Source organism: Dendrobates tinctorius, unplaced genomic scaffold (genome assembly GCF_039654945.1).
Source record: "Dendrobates tinctorius isolate UK_male_01 unplaced genomic scaffold, ASM3965494v1 ptg000138l, whole genome shotgun sequence".
Classification (NCBI taxonomy): Eukaryota; Metazoa; Chordata; class Amphibia; order Anura; family Dendrobatidae; genus Dendrobates; species Dendrobates tinctorius.
The window spans coordinates 2,884,730-2,902,500 of NW_027361806.1; the positions used below are offsets into that span (position 1 = coordinate 2,884,730).

General features: G+C 45.0%; 1 protein-coding gene across 2 annotated transcripts in view; it reads left to right on the forward strand.

The window, feature by feature from the left end:
• COL24A1 (collagen type XXIV alpha 1 chain) overlaps positions 1-17,771 on the forward strand; it is a 310,883-nt gene that overhangs the window by 103,266 nt on the left and 189,846 nt on the right. For both annotated transcript variants that reach the window (XR_012220101.1, XM_073544400.1), the window contains exons 9-10: positions 6,676-6,729; positions 9,809-9,853. Coding sequence is in view for 1 of the 2 variants with exons in the window: in XM_073544400.1 (XP_073400501.1) it covers positions 6,676-6,729; positions 9,809-9,853 (99 nt within the window). In the remaining variant the exon portion in view is untranslated. The remainder of the gene's footprint in view (positions 1-6,675; positions 6,730-9,808; positions 9,854-17,771) is intronic.

The following is a 17,771-nucleotide window of genomic DNA, read 5'->3' on the forward strand; positions in this document are numbered from 1 at the left end:
CAATTAAAGATGACACATTTCCTTTGTATTTTACGCAAAAAAAATGTATAAATATAGTCATTTTTTACATTTTAAAAATTACAAAAAGGAATATCGGCAAATGCAAAAATTTGTGTAGTTAGTATCTAGTAGCACCTCCTTTTGCAAGTATCACAGCCTGTAAACGCTTTTTGTAGCCAGCCAAGAGTGTTTCAATTCTTGTTTTAGGGATTTTCATCCATTCTTCCTTTTAAAATTCTTCCAGTTCTGTGAGATTCCTGGGTTGTCTTGCATCCTCTGCTATTTTGAAGATATCCATAGATTTTCAATGATGTTCAGATCAGGGGACTGTGAGGGCCATTGTAAAACCTCCAGCTTGCCTCTTTTTGAGGTCGTCTATTGTGGATTTTGACATGTGTGTTTAGGGTCATTATCCATTTGTAGAAGCCATCCTCTTTTTTCAACTTCAGCTTTTTTACAGATGTGTTGTGAGTTCATTTTCCCCTTCGTCACTGAGGTCTGGTGAACTCCCTATTCTGGTAAAGGAAGGTAATGAGCCTGATTATCAGGCACCTGAGTCTAATGAGGATGGCTAGCTGAGTGGAGTCACTGACTGGATATAAGGCTGCCGACGCCCTTCTGCCCTGCGGGTGATTTCTCTGTGGACTTCTAGGACACCAGTCTGATTCCTGCTTCCCTAAAGCTAAGTTTTCTGCTTTGCCTGTTTGCATTTATGTTTTGTTTTTGTTTTCCTTGCTTTTCTGGATTCTGCCATTCCCTGCTGGGATGAGCTGAATCTCCTTTTGCCGGTTGCTCTGTCTTCAGAATATTCCTGAGTACTGACATAGCTTTTTTGAAGCCTAGCGTCTTCAGGGCCTTTTTCACTGTCAGTCTGTTGGCTCTTATTTTCATAGGGTTTTTCACGGATTGCAGACAGCAGCCTTCCTGTCCTTTCCTATCTAGGTAGTTTGGGCCCTGTCTTTGCTCAGTCTATCTTTCTGTCTGTGTTAGTGTTTTCATCTTGCTTCACCGTCATTATATGTTGGGGGCTGCCTATTGCTTTGGGGTCTGCTCTGGGGCAGTTTAGATTTCCCCTTTCTTTCTTTAGGCCTATTTAATTCTCCGGCTGTGATCGAGGGCTCTAGGGCATCATAGCAACCCCCCACGGCTACTGTTAGTTGTTGTGATAGGATCAGGGGTCTGCAATCCGATAGCTTCCAACCTCTCTGGTTTTCTGGACTTAGCTAGCAGTTCTGTTTTTGCCTCCTACGGTGACTCAGTCATAACACAGATGGTTTTGTGTTTGTCTCAAGAATTTGTTGAAATTTCATAAATCCATTCTTCCCTCTACCCGAGAAATGTTCCCAGTGCCATTGGCTACAACACAAACCCAAATCATGATTGATCTACCCCCATGCTTAATGGTTGTTGAGATGTTCTCTTCCTGTAATTTTGTGGCCTTTTTTCTCCACACATACCTTTGATCCTTGTGGCCAAAGAGGTCTATTTTAACCCCTTCCTGACATCCGACGGTATATCCCGTCAATGGGACCTGGGCCCCTATGCCCATGGACGGGATAGTACGTCGGGCGCGATCAGCGGCGCCCACGTGGTGAGCGCCGCTGATCGCGGCCGGGTGTCAGCTGATTATCACAGCCGACACCCGGCACAATGTGTCAGGGGCGGTCACGGACCGCCCCCGACACGTTAACCCCTTGCACACCGCGATCAAACATGATCGCGGTGTACCGGGAGTTAAAGGGAAGCATCGGCAGGGAGGGGGCTCCCTCCGTGCTTCCCTGAGCCCCCCACGGCAGCGCAATGTGCAGCGCTGCTGCGGGGGACTCCTTTCCTCCAGGCCCCCGAATCCAAGATGGCGACGGGGGCCTTCGGGGGCCTGCAGGAAGCTGGCTTCCTCAGTGCCTGCAAAGCGCAGGCATGAGGAAGCCTTCTGCAGTGCCTGTGTCAGATCGCTGATCTGTCACAGTGATCTGTGATGTGACAGATCAGCGATCTGTCACAGGACAGTGATGTCCCACCTGGGACTATTTAATAAAGTAAAAAAAAAAATAAAAAAAAGTGTAAAAATAATTAAAAAAAAATCGCCAAATAAATTAGAAAAAAAAAGAAAAATATTCCCCCAATAAATCCATTTTTTGGAAATAATAAAAAAAAAAACAATAAAAGTACACATATTAGGTATTGCCGCGTCCGTAACGACCCGCCCTATAAAACTGTCCCATTAGTTAACCCCTTTAGCGAACCCCTTAAAAAATAAAAATAAAAAACGAAGCAAAAAATAATGATTTATTATCATACTGCCAAACAAAAAGTGTAATAACGCGCGATCAAAAAGACGCATATAAATATCCATGGTACCGCTGAAAACGTCATCTTGTCCCGCAAAAAACGAGCCACCACACAGCATCATCAGCGAAAAAATAAAAAAGTTATAGCTCGCAGAATAAAGCGATGCAAAAATAATTATTTTTTATATAAAATAGTTTTCATTGCATAAAACCGACAAAAACATAAAAAAAGACCTAAATGAGGTATCGCTGTAACCGTACTGACCCAAAGAATAAAACCGCTTTATCAATTTTACCGCACGCGGAACGGTGTAAACGCACCCCCCAAAAGAAATTCATGAAACGCTTGTTTTTCTTCATTCTGCATCCCAAAAATCGGAATAAAAAGCGATCAAAAAATTTCACGTGCCCGAAATGGTACCAATAAAAATGTCAACTCGTCCCGCAAAAAATAAGACCTCACATGACCCGGTGGGTCAAAATACGGAAAAATTATAGCTCTCAATATGTGGTGATGCAAAAACTATTTTTACAATAAAAAGCGTCCTTTAGAGTGCGACAGCTGCCAAAAATAAAAACCGCCATAAATAGTAAATCAAACCCCCCGTTATCACCCCCTTAGTTAGGGAAAAATAATAAAATAAAAAAAATGTATTTATTTCCATTTTTCCATTAGGGTTAGGGCTAGGGTTAGGGCTAGGGTTAGGGTTAGGGTAGGGTTAGGGTTAGGGCTAGGGTTAGGGTTAGGGCTAGGGCTAGGGTTAGGGTTAGGGCTAGGGGCATGTTGGGGTTCGGGTTGGAGTTAGAATTGGGGTTTCCACTGTTTGGGCACATCAGGGGCTCTCCAAATGCAACATGGCGTCTGATCTCAATTCCAGCCAATTCTGAGTTGAAAAAGTCAAATGGTGCTCCTTCCCTTCCAAGCTCTGCCATGCGCCAAAACAGTGTTTTACCCCCACATGTAGGGTATCAGCCTACTCAGGACAAATTGCAAAACAATTTTTGGGGTCCAATTTCTCCTGTTACCCTTAGGAAAATAAAAAATTGGGGGCAAAAATATCATTTTTGTGGAAAAAAATGATTTTTTTATTTTCACGTCCGAGTGTTATAAACTTCTGTGAAGCACTTGGGGGTTCAAAGTGCTCACCACACATCTAGATAAGTTCCGTGGGGGGTCTAGTGTCCAAAATGGGGTCACTTGTGGGGAGTTTCAATAGTTTAGGTACATCAGGGGCTCTCCAAACGCACATGACACCCGCAGACCATTCCATCAAAGTCTGCATTCCAAAACGTCACTACTTCCCTTCCGAGCCCCGACGTGTGCCCATACAGTAGTTTTCTCCCACATATGGGGTATCAGCATACTCAGGACAAATTGGACAACAAATTTTAAGGTCCAATTTCTCCTGGTACCCTTGGAAAAATAAAAAAATGGTGACTAAAAGATCATGTTTGTGGAAAAAATAAGATTTTTTTATTTTCACGCCCGGGCGTTATAAACTTCTGTGAAGCACTGGGGGGGTCAAAGTGCTCACCACACATCTAGATAAGTTCCTTAGGGGGTCTAGTTTCCAAAATGGTGTCATTTGTGGGGGGTTTCCACTGTTTTGGTACATCAGGAGTTTTCCAAACGCGACATGGTGTCCGATCTCAATTCCAGCCAAAAACGTCAAATGGCGCTGCTTCCCTTCCGAGCTCTGCCATGCGCCCAAATAGTGGTTTACCCCCACATGTGGGGTATCAGCGTACTCAGGACAAATTGCACAATAACTTTTAGGGTCCTGTTGCCCTTGGAAAAATAAGAATTGAGGGTGAAAAGATCATTTTTGTGGAAAAAATATGATTTTTTAATTGTATGGCTTTATGTTATAAACTTCTGTGAAGCCCATGGGGGTTCAAAGTTCTCACCACACATCTAGATAAGTTCCTTAGGGGGTCTAGTTTCCAAAATGGTGTCATTTGTGGGGGGTTTCCACTGTTTTGGTACATCAGGGGTTTTCCAAACGCGACATGGTGTCCGATCTCAATTCCAGCCAAAAACGTCAAATGGCGCTGCTTTCCTTCCGAGCTCTGCCATGCGCCCAAATAGTGGTTTACCCCCACATGTGGGGTATCAGCGTACTCACGACAAATTGCACAATAACTTTTAGGGTCCTGTTACCCTTGGGAAAATAAAACTTGGGGTGAAAAGATCATTTTTGTGGAAAAAATATGATTTTTTAATTGTACCGCTGTACGTTATAAACTTTTGTAAAGCCCTTGTGGGTTCAAAGTTCTCACCACATATCTAGATAAGTTCCTTGGGGGGTCTAGTTTCCAAAATGGGGTCACTTGTAGGGGGTTTCCACTGTTTAGGTACATCAGGGACTCTCCAAACGTGACATGGCGTCCAATCTGAATTCCAGCCAATTTTGCATTGAAAAAGTCAAACGGCGCTCCTTCCATTCTGAGCTCTGCCATGCGCCGAAACAGTCGTTCCCCCCCACATATCAGGTATCTGCGTACTCAGGACAAATTGCACAATAACTTTTGCAGTCCAATTTCTCCTGTTACCCTTGGTAAGATAAAAAAAATTGAACCTGAATTATTTTTTTTATGAAAAAAAGTTAGATGTTCATTTTTTTTTAAATATTCAAAAAAATTCCTGTGACGCACCTAAAGGGTTAATAAACTTCTTGAATGTGGTTTTGAGCACCTTAAGGGGTGCAGTTTTTAGAATGGTGTCACTTTTGGGTATTTTCTATCATATAGACCCCTCAAAGTGGCTTCAAATGTGATGTGGTCCTAAAAATAAAATGGTGTTGTAAAAATGAGAAATCGCTGGTCAACTTTTAACCCTTATAACTTCCTAACAAAAAAAAATTTTGGTTCCAAAATTGTGCTGATGTAAAGTAAACATGTGGGAAATGTTAGTTATCAAGTTTTTTGTGTGCCGTATCTCTGTGATTTAAGGGCATAAAAATTCAAAGTTGGAAAATTGCGAAATTTTCAAAATTTTCGCCAAATTTCCGTTTTTCTCACAAATAAACGCAAGTTATTTGAATGAAAATTTAACAACACACATAAAGTACAATATGTCACGAGAAAACAATGTCAGAATCACCGGGATCCATGGAAGCGTTCCAGAGATAAGACCTCATAAAGGTACAGTGGTCAGAATTGTAAAAATTGGCCCGGTCATGAACGTGCAAACCACCCTTGGGGGTGAAGGGGTTAACCTTATCGGCCCACAGGACTTGTTTCCAAAATACATCAGGCTTGTTCAGATGTTCTTTTGCATACTTCTGAGGCTGAATTTTCTGGTGAGGACGCAGGAGAGGTTTACTTCTAATGACTCTCCCATGAAGGCCATATTTGTGCAGGTGTCTCTGAACAGTAGAACAATGTACCACAACTCCAGAGTCTGCTAAATCTTCCTGTAGGTATTGTGCAGTCAACCGGAGATTCTGATTTGCCTCCTACAAGCATCTCTTACTAAAATATTGCTTGGCCTTCCAGACCTTATCCTGGCCTCCACTGTTCCTGTTAACTGCCAATTCTTAATCATAATTCGATTGAGGAAAGGACAAATTGAAAACGCTTTGCTATATTCTTATACCCTTCTCCTGCTCCAAACATACTGTACATGGACCTGTGACCAGATCTATAGACTGCAATGGCACAAGTTCTATCCTTGAAAGGCACTGTTGAAACTGATGTCTGAATGAGCCCTTACTAAAACAGACATGCCAGGATTACCAACAGCTAAAAGTGTCCTAGAAATCTGTAAAAAGCCATCCCCCCTCTGCTGGTACCACACTCATCACAAGAATGGGGGTTCTGTGACCCCTTTGAATTGAGTAGTGGTATAGCATGGACATTGCCTCTCTATTCAGTATTTATAGGACTGACAAAGATAGCTGAGCGCTGTACTTCCATTTCTCTGTTCGCCCCGTAGACTTTGAATGGAAAGGTGGCACGGCGTGCATTACAGCCGAGCATGGATATGTTCCTTTATATTATATTGGAAAACATAACATAACACAGTGAATAACCTTTTATATGCTAAAATGGAATAACCTTGTAGTTAAAAATGCTAATTAAAGTAATATGAGTAGAAACCAATGGAAATCTCCTATGCCAGCCTTCTAATGTTTGCACATGACCAGTCCTCAGCACAATGGTATTCTTATGTTAATCAGGGCTTTATTAAGAAGTAATTAGAAGCACAGTGTATAAAATGGATACACTGAAAGGAGCAAGTGTTCCCACATGTAACCAGGCTGTAGTAACTGTTCATATTGCAACATGGCATTTCCTTTCCAGGTGTCTGCTGGATATTACACACAAAGTGAATCCATTGTTTTCATTAATGGTAATTATGTTTTTTCTTATATTCTCCTTCTAGGGCATTCCTGGGTTGGATGGCAATGTAGGGGCACACGGTTTCCCTGGCAGGCAGGTGCAGTAACTGTGCTTAACCATTATGGGCTGAGTATGAACAGCCATACAGTGTAACAAATGACAGCGTTGTAATAGTTAAATATGACTTTTATATGAGATGAGGGCAAAATGAGAAATCCAGGCAAAAATCGTATTCAAAAATTTCCAGAGAACAGTGAATGCTCGAACATGCAAGTGCTTCTCACAAAATTAGAATATCATCAAAAAGTGAATTTATTTCAGTTCTTCAATACAAAAAGTGAAACTCCTATATTCTATAGAGTCATTACACACAGAGTGATCTATTTCACGTGTTTATTTCTGTTAATGTTGATGATTATGGCTTACAGCCAATGAAAACCCAAAAGTCATTATCTCAGTAAATTAGAATACTTTATAACAACAGCTTGAAAAATGATTTTAAAATCCGAAATATTGACCTACTGAAACGTGTGCTCAGTAAATGCACTCAATACTTGGTCTGGGCTCCTTTGGCATCAATTACTGCATCAATGCAGCGTGGCATGGAGGCGATCATCCTGTGGCACTGCTGAGGGGTTATGGAAGCCCAGGTTGCTTTGATAGCAGCCTTCAGCTCGTCTGCATTGTTGGGTCTGGTGTCTCTCATCTTCCTCCGGACAATACCCCATAGATTCTCTGTGGGGTTAAGGTCAGGCGAGCTTGCTGCCAATCAAGCACAGTGATACTGTTGTGTGTAAACAAGGTATTGGTAATTTTGGCAGTGTGGACAGGTGCCAAGTCCTGCTGGAGAATGACATTTCCATCTCCAAAAAGCTTGTCGGCAGAGGGAAGCATGAAGTGCTCTAAAATTTCCTGGTGGACAGCTGCGCTGACTTTGGTCTTGATAAAACACAGTGGACCTACACCAGCAGATGACATGGCTCCCCAAACCATCAATGATTGTTGAAGCTTCACACTAGACCTCCAGCAGCTTGGATTGTGGCCTCTCCACTCTTCCTCCAGACTCTGGGACCTTGATTTCCAAATGAAATGTAAAATATACTTTCACATGAAAACAACACCTTGGGCCACTGACAACAGTCCAGTTCTTTTTCTCCTTGGCCCAGGTAAGACGCTTCTGGCGTTGTCTATTGGTCATGAGTGGCTGACACAAGGAATGTGACACTTGTAGCCCATGTCCTGGAGACGTCTGTGTGTGGTGGCTCTTGAAGCAATGACTCCAGCAGCAGTCCACTCTTTGTGAATCTCCCCCAAATTTTTGAATGGCCTTTTCTGAACAATCCTTTCCAGGCTGCGGTTATCCCGGTTGCTTGTGCACCTTTTTCTACCACACTTTTGCCTTCCACTCCACTTTCCATTAATGTGCTTGGATACCGCACTGTGTGAGCAGCCGGCTTCTTCAGCAATGACCTTTTGTGGCTTACCCTCCTTGTGGAGTGTGTCAGTGACTGCCTTCTGGGCATCTGTCAGGTCAGCAGTCTTCCCCATGATTGTGGAGCTACTGAAACAGAATAAGGGACCTTTTTAAATGCTTAGGAAGCCTTTATAGGTGTTTTTTGTTAATTATTCTAATTTACTCAGATAATGACTTTTGGGTTTTCATTGGCTGTAAGTCATAATCATCAACACTAACAGAAATAAACACTTGAAATAGATCACTCTGTGTGTAATGACTCTATATAATATGTGAGTTTCACTTTTTGTATTGAAGAACTGAAGTAAATTCACTTTTTGATAATATTCTAATTTTGTGGGAAGCAGTTGTATGTACATAGGGTTGTGTGATTTAATATATATGGCTTGTAATACAGGGCGATTATTAAGATTCTGTTGTTACATATAGATGTCTACAGATTTCTACGCAAATTGCCTCACACAAACAATTTCCAACTTTTCAAAGCTTTTTATGCCAAAATTCTGGTGCAGAAGCTAAAAGGATGCATAACATTTCAGTATACGATGCTTAAAGGGGATGTCCAGGACTTAGTATACAATGCTTAAAGGGAATGTCCAGGACTTAGTATATAATGCTTAAAGGGGATGTCCAGGACTTAGTATACAATGCTTAAAGGGGATGTCCAGGACTTAGTATACAATGCTTAGAGGGGATGTTCAGGACTTAGTATACAATGCTTAAAGGGGATGTTCAGGACTTAGTATACAATGCTTAAAGGGGATGTCCAGGACTTAAAATACAATGTTTGAAGAGAATGTCCAGGACTTAGTATACAATGCTAAAAGGGGATTCTAGGACTTAGCATATAATGCTGAAAAGGTATGTCCAGAACTTAGTCATTAATATCAGATAGCTGGGGGTCCGACACCCTTATTAATCAGATGTTGGCAGTTTCTTCTGAGGCCGGATGTTCACAGTGTATAGAGTCATCAGTCCAAACGATAGCTGGCACTCACATCTTCTTATAAGAATTGCTTCATTGATACAGTAGTATAAAAGGAACACAAGTGTTTTAAGACATATTTTAGACCTGCATGGTCTTTTGTGAAGCCTATTCCTGGAGTATCTTTCCGTGCACTTGGAGAGGTGTGCTGACTGCTCCTTTTTTACAGTGTATAGATGCAGCACAGCACAGAGCCATAAGTGTTAATTCTTGGGTACTGCAGCTCAGCTCATATTCACATCAGTAGGAACGTACCTGCATTACGCAGGAACAATCACTACACAGTGTCCGAAGCTGAAGTGTGTACGCCCACCTACAGGGGGAGCTGCGGCAGCTGATTAATGGGGGTGCTGGGTGTCAAACCTTTACTCATCTGATATTGATTATCCTATCCATATATGTCCCAGGCATCCTCTTTAATCTTAACCCCTCTAATATGATGTTGCTGCTAGTAGGTGTTGTTTAGATACATTTATGACAATAACGTTCTTCCTATAAAGATACAAATTTTCAATTAATAAAATGTGTGGGAGTTTCTCATCCTGGAAGTGTTCCACATTAGATAACCCCGACTTTGCGCAGGCAGAGTAACTAATAACGATGAGACTATTTGTGGGTTAGTGGTTTTCACTAGAAGCGACATATTCATTGTATACATGAGAGAATAACACAACTGTCTCCATAGGAAGCTCTGACATACTGTATCTTTTATAACAGGGCTTAGCAGGACCAGAAGGAATCCCAGGCCCTAAAGGGATTGGAGTAAGTTGCTGCATTTTTTGGCATGTGTGAAGTGTTGAGATGTAATGATCATGTGTGATGCCTGGTGACTGATAACTACAGAACGGTGACTTAAGGAAATGTCAGAGAGAAGGGAATATCTCCATTCAAATACCTACGATTTTTAATGGGAAATTAGACACGAGGAAGGGGATTGATACGTGCTTCAAAGGGAAAGCCATTTCATTTCTGAATGTAAAAAAAAACAAAGATTTAAAAAAAAAAAAAAGCATTAAAAAAATGTTCTGCCTGGGGCACATTGTGGATGTAAAGAGCCGACGAAAGATTCAGAAGATTATGTTCAGAAAATCATATGTGTATCTTCAACCAGTTGATCGCATGCAACAAATTTTCCAGGCAAATCCAGTGTCTACAAGGTGAATCTCCAGATTTTGAGATCATGAACTATAGCAATCGGATCCTATTAGAAGTGTCATTATCACTGGTACTTTCGATCATCAGAATACTGGCTGCAGCTAGATTCTCCATGACACTTCAGGTTATTGCTAGAAAAAATCAAAATAAATGACGATATGGTTTTAGGGAATTGCAGTTTATGTAAATATTTAAAGGGGCTCCGCAGTTGGAGCGTCATTTTAATTGCAATAGTAAAGGATCCCATCCACAATGGGCCATCATTGGGGGTCCGACCTCCTCCAATTCTATTTCAGGGCTACTTTGCCTCCAGAGTTTTTTTTTTTTATTTTCTCTGCTACTTCCTGAAGCCTAGGAGCATTGCCCTGCAACAACTATGAAATGATGGCAAACTGTAGTCATATGGCTTTACTGAGGCTAAATTCAGATGAGAGCTGAACTTTGCAGACCAGTCATGTTTGCCGTGTCCGCACGGCGAACAGGTGCAGGAGCTGCCTAATATTTCGTAAATCAGATCAGACTAGTGCATGTTGTGAAGCTTTCCAGGTGGACCTGAGGTCAATGTGGAAAGTTGCCCATGTACATTAGCATATAGACTAACATTGGCCAATGTGCTGTCCTTTTGCAGAAAATTGGGCACACGGACAGCAATCAGACCACAAATACTTTCATGTGGACTTAGGTTCAGACTGGTGTATTTGACAGTCCATATACAGACCGTAATACCTGGACTGACCGTAGGTCTCCCAACCATACTTGCAGCCTCGTATGAAGCCTATGAAGCGGTAAGTTTGAGTCAAGAGTCCTGCGGTCAGGCCAGGTATTGTGGTCTGTATACGGATCTTGAAATATGGTCATCTGAGATAGGGATTCCCATTTAGTTGTCCATTGCCTTTAGGGAATAAAGTATCCCAATATGTAGTAGACGGAATAATAATAATATTAGCAAATACCTCCAATTAGAAATATAGTATAGTTCTTCTGATTCTCTATGACTCTTTCCTTATCTGCAGGCATTGCATTAGGTATCCATGGTTACAACCACTCATATAGTGAGTTGCTAGATGCTAGTGGTCGTAACCATGGATATCTAAGTTACTGCACTGCCTGCACATGAGTTATAGAGATATAGCGAATCGGAAGAACCGTACTACATTTCTAATTGGAGGTATTTGCTAATATTAGTATTATTACAAGTAGAACATGTTGGGATAGGATCATGGAGATGGGAATACCCCCTTAATGTAAAAACTTCTAGTCTAGGACTAGAGATGGAGCAAGATGGCTACTGATCCCCGGTTTCTTAATGATTTATTATGCATTATCCGCTATCTCTCAGAAAACTCTGTTCTCGACCCTCTCCAATCCGGTTTCCGCTCTTTACACTCCACTGAAACTGCCCTCACTAAAGTCTCTAGATCTGCTAACAGCTAAATCAAATGGTCATTACTCCCTGCTAATTCTCTTGGATCTCTCTGCAGCATTCGACACTGTGGATCATCAGCTCCTCCTCACTATGCTCCATTCCATTGGCCTCAAGGACACCGTTCTCTCCTGGTTCTCCTCCTATCTCTCTGACCGCTCCTTTACTGTATCTTTTGCTGGCTCCTCCTCCTCTCATCTTCCCCTTACTGTTGGGGGTCCTCAAGGATCGGTTCTAGGCCCCCTCCTCTTCTCCTTGTACACTGCCCCTATTGGTCAAACAATCAGTAGATTTGGTTTCCAGTACCATATCTATGCTGATGACACCCAATTATACACTTCTTCTCCTGACATCACGCCAGCCTTTCTAGAAAACACCGGCGATTGTCTAAACGCTGTGTCTAACATCATGTCATCACTATATCTGAAACTGAACCTGTCAAAGACTGAACTCCTGGTGTTTCCTCCCTCTACTAATGTACCTATAACCGACATTGCCATTTCTGTGTGTGGTTCCACTATTACTCCCCAGCAACATGCCTGCTGTCTTGGGGTCATACTTGATTCCGAGCTTTCCTTTGCCCCCCACATTCGATCACTGGCTCGCTCTTGTCATCTGCACCTCAAAAACATTTCTAGAATTCGACCTTTTCTTACTTTTGACTCTGCAAAAACTCTTACTAGAGTTGAGCGACTTTTGCTTTTTTAGGGTCGCGTTTCGTTTCGTGAAACCCGATGTCATGTCGGACGCTGTTCACACCACAGCATCCGGCAGGCAGAGGTAGTTCCACCTCCAGCCACTATAGCCTCAGTGGCGCCGGCCTGATCTTCAGGCTCTCGGGGGTTAATCCTGCTGGAGACCAGGTTGGATGGTTAGTCACGCCCACGGTCTTTAAATAGTCATACTGGCCTATGGGCGTCGCCGATTATAGCTTGTGTTTCATACCAAGTGGTTCCGGTCTGGAGTGGAGGTGTTCAAGAGAGAGAGATTCATATCTGGTGTCGTATGATCCGTCGTTATCCTTTCTCCTTCCCATATTTGTGTTTAGTTGTGCCCTGTTCACATTACTGTTTATTCCTGTGTGTGTGCGGCGCAGTGCAGTTTAAGTTCTCCCTGTCTGTCATTATTTGTGTGGGAGCTTTGGTGGTGACTTCTCACTGGGTGGAGGGTGGAGGGTTAAGTGCAGGGCTGAGCAGGAGATAAGGAAAGGTCGGAGGCTCAGGCATTTGCACCTTCAGCAAAAACCCTGGGTTGAGGGTCAGACAGGGTTTCCCCTAGTAAAGGGACACCACAGGGGCCCCGGGTCTTTCAGCCTTAGTTGAACTTAGCCCCCGTGACATTATAATCGGCCCACATTTTTCAGGAGTCCATGGATCCATTAGATTCCATAACCCGCCAGTTGGCGGCGCTGTCCATACAGGTCTCCGAGTTGAATGGGGCAGTTCAGCAGCATGGCCTGGTAGTAGCAAAGGTGCAAACGGCATCTGCAGGTATCGGTGCAGAGCCGAAGTTTCCGCTGCCAGAACGATTTTCAGGCGATCGCAGCAAATTTGTCGTATTTCGGGAGGCCTGCAAATTATACTTCCGCATGCGGCCAATATCCTCAGGTAATGAGGCCCAGCGAGTAGGGCTGGTGTTGTCATTACTGAGTGGTGACCCCCAAGCATGGGCATTTTCCTTACCACCTGACTCTGCTACATTTCATTCGGTCGATAATGTTTTTTCTGCCCTCGGGCTCATTTACGATGACCCTGACCGACTGGCTCTAGCGGAATCTAAAATCCGCGCCCTCCGCCAGGGGGAGCGCTTGGCAGAAGACTATTGTTCGGAATTTCGCCGCTGGGCTGTAGACACACAGTGGAATGACCCAGCACTGCGGAGCCAGTTTATTCATGGGGTATCAGGGAGGGTGAAACAAGCCCTCCTGATGTATGAGACTCCGGCATCATTGGAGTCTGCCATGAGTTTGGTGATACGTATTGATCGCCGTTTTCGTCAGGGGGCACAGGAGACGCTACCTCTGGGGGAAAACAGAGGTGCAGGTGTGGTTGAAGTAGATGAGTCCCCTGAACCTATGCAGATTGCTGGCGTGGCACAGGTTCGGCCTCGCGCTCCGGGAGTCCGGAAGTCCGGAGCATGTTTCTACTGTGGTAAAGGTGGTCATTATGTTAACGTTTGCCCGGTACTACCTAAGAGGGTCACACCGGCGGAAAACTGTTAAGCTCAGAGGGTATGGAGGAGACCCAACTGAGCGTATGCATATCCTCCATGATGGTATCTCAATGTATGCTCCCTGCCAAGGTTATTGTCGCCGGCAGAGAGCTACCTATATCAGTGTTTGTGGATAGCGGTTCCGCCACCAATCTCATAGATGAGGAGTTTGCACACACCGCCGGGTTTAAGATTGAAAAACTTCCTCACCCCATACAGGTGGTGACCATTAATGCTGTTCCCCTCCCTCAAGGGGAGATTACTGAGTTTGTGGCAGAGGTGAAACTCCACATTGGGGTCCTACATTCTGAGTCGGTTACATGTAGGGTCCTCCGTAATCTCCCAGCTCAAATGGTCCTGGGTTTTCCATGGCTGTCCAGGCACAACCCGGTAATTGATTGGAAAACTCAGGACATAGTACAATGGAGTGGTTTCTGCCAAGACAATTGCTTGGCCACATGTGTGTCCGCCGTGACGCCCAGCCTGCCGGAGGCTTTGCAGGATTTCGCGGATGTTTTCTCTGAGAAGGGTTGCTCAGAACTGCCTCCACATAGAGCCTATGACTGTGCTATTAGGCTAAAACCCGGGGCCAAATTACCTAAGGCCAGGATGTTTAATATTTCTGGTCCTGAGAGACAAGCTCTGAAAGACTACATCGCGGAGAGTCTGAGCAAAGGTCACATCCGGCCTTCGTCCTCGCCTGTAGCCGCGGGGTTTTTCTTCATTAAGAAGAAAGATGGGGGGTTACGCCCGTGTCTGGATTTCCGAGAGTTAAACCAGATTACTATCCGTGATCCCTACCCAATGCCGTTGATCCCGGATTTGTTCAACCAGGTAGCGGGGGCAAAATGGTTTTCCAAGCTGGACCTCAGGGGGGCGTATAACCTCATAAGGGTCCGTCAGGGGGATGAGTGGAAGACGGCGTTTAACACTCCTGAGGGTCATTTTGAGAGTCTGGTTATGCCGTTTGGGTTGACCACCGCGCCTGCCGTTTTCCAACATTTTATTAATGATGTCTTTGCTCATGTCCTGGGGAGATTTGTGATTGTATACCTGGATGATATCCTCATTTATTCTAGCGATCGGGACACTCATTTGCAGCATGTTAGGCAGGTGTTACAGTTGCTCCGGGAGAACCAGCTCTATGCTAAGCTGGAAAAATGTTTATTTTTTGTCCAGGAGTTGCCCTTTTTGGGATATATTGTGTCCGCAGCTGGTTTTAAAATGGACACCGCTAAGGTGCAAGCGGTGTTGCAATGGGAGAGGCCGGAGAGTCTGAAAGCACTCCAGCGGTTCCTGGGGTTTGCGAATTATTATAGGAAATTTATAAAACACTTTTCGACTGTCGCCAAACCGCTCACGGACATGACAAAAAAGGGTGCCGATCTGGCGAACTGGCCTGAGGTGGCTATACGTGCATTTGAGCGTCTGAAGAATAGTTTTGCTTCAGCCCCCATTCTGGTGCAACCAGACGTGTCTAAACCTTTTGTGGTAGAGGTTGATGCGTCGGAGGTGGGAGTGGGGGCAGTACTGTCTCAAGGCTCGTCCTTGAGCGAGATGCATCCATGCGCCTACTTCTCCAAGAAGTTGTCGCCGGCCGAACGGAATTATGATATCGGCAACAGGGAGTTGTTGGCCATCAAACTGGCTTTTGAGGAATGGCGACACTTCTTGGAGGGGGCGGCTCACCAGGTCACAGTTATCACCGACCATAAGAATCTGCTCTACCTGGAGTCGGCCAAGCGTCTGTCTCCTAGGCAGGCTCGCTGGGCATTGTTTTTTACTCGTTTCAATTTTCTTGTGACGTACCGTCCCGGGGCTAAAAACACCAAGGCGGATGCTTTGTCTAGGTGTTTTCCGGGGGGAGAACCTCGGGAAGAGCCGGTACCCATCCTCCAGAAAGGGGTAGTGGTCTCGGCTCTCACGACTGAGGTAGAGGCGGAGATTGCCGAGGCCCAAGAGGAGGTACCACCAGGACTTCCCGCCAACAAATCATTTGTACCCCTGCATCTTCGGCCTAAGGTGTTGAAGGAACACCACGATTCGGTACTGGCTGGTCACCCAGGGGTGAAGGGCACCTTAGAGCTGGTATCGCGTCGTTTCTGGTGGCCCAAAATCCGGCAGGACGTGGTCTCGTACGTGGCAGCTTGCATCACGTGCGCTAGGGCTAAGTCACCCCGAACCCGTCCTGCTGGCACGCTACAGCCTCTGGGGGTACCCAATAGGCCATGGACAGAAATCTCCATGGATTTTATCACTGACTTGCCAGCCTCGGCAGGGAACACGGTCATCCTGGTGGTGGTTGACCGTTTTTCAAAGATGGCGCATTTTGTGGCGTTGTCCTCTTTGCCCAATGCTAAGACGTTGGCTCAGGTATTTGTGAAGGAGGTGGTCAGACTCCACGGAATACCGTCTGACATAGTATCTGATAGGGGTACGCAATTTGTGGCGAGGTTTTGGAAAGCTTTTTGCTCAAGGTTGGGGATCAAGTTGTCACATTCATCGGCGTTTCATCCACAGTCTAATGGACAAACTGAGCGCATGAACCAAAATCTTGAACAGTATTTACGATGCTTTGTGTCCGACAACCAGGAGGAGTGGTCTACTTTCCTTCCTCTGGCCGAATTCGCATTAAATAATCACCGCCAAGAGTCATCAGGAGAGTCTCCATTCTTTTGTGTGTACGGTCAACATCCTCAGTTTTGTACCTTACGTCAGGGTGACTCCGGGGGTGTCCCGGAGGAGGATCAGCTAGGAGCCCAATTGTCATCAGTCTGGAGGCGGGTGAAACAGCGTTTGTTGAGCATGAGTGCCAGGTACAAACGGGTGGCTGACAGTAGACGCGTGCCAGGTCCGGACCTGTGTGTGGGTGAATGGGTGTGGTTAGCTACGAAGAACATAAAACTCAAAATCCCTTCTTTAAAACTGGGTCCAAGGTTTATTGGGCCTTTTAGGATTTCTGCCATCATTAACCCAGTGGCTTATCGGTTGGAACTTCCCGCAGTGTACAAGATACACAACGTGTTTCACAGGGCTTTATTGAAAAAGGTGGTAGGCTCTGTGGACACAACGCCGATGCCACCTCCAGTCATGGTGGATGGCGAGTTAGAGTTCGAGGTCGCCAAGGTAGTGGACTCTCGAGTAGTACGCCGTACTCTTCAGTATTTGGTGCACTGGCGGGGGTATGGTCCAGAGGAGAGGTCTTGGGTTCCAGCCTCAGACATACATGCGGATCGGCTGGTCAGTTCTTTTCACCGTCGTCATCCGGACAAGCCGGGTCCTATGAGTCTTGAGGGCCCTGGGGTCCCTCGTAGAAGACGGGGTACTGTCATGTCGGACGCTGTTCACACCACAGCATCCGGCAGGCAGAGGTAGTTCCACCTCCAGCCACTATAGCCTCAGTGGCGCCGGCCTGATCTTCAGGCTCTCGGGGGTTAATCCTGCTGGAGACCAGGTTGGATGGTTAGTCACGCCCACGGTCTTTAAATAGTCATACTGGCCTATGGGCGTCGCCGATTATAGCTTGTGTTTCATACCAAGTGGTTCCGGTCTGGAGTGGAGGTGTTCAAGAGAGAGAGATTCATATCTGGTGTCGTATGATCCGTCGTTATCCTTTCTCCTTCCCATATTTGTGTTTAGTTGTGCCCTGTTCACATTACTGTTTATTCCTGTGTGTGTGCGGCGCAGTGCAGTTTAAGTTCTCCCTGTCTGTCATTATTTGTGTGGGAGCTTTGGTGGTGACTTCTCACTGGGTGGAGGGTGGAGGGTTAAGTGCAGGGCTGAGCAGGAGATAAGGAAAGGTCGGAGGCTCAGGCATTTGCACCTTCAGCAAAAACCCTGGGTTGAGGGTCAGACAGGGTTTCCCCTAGTAAAGGGACACCACAGGGGCCC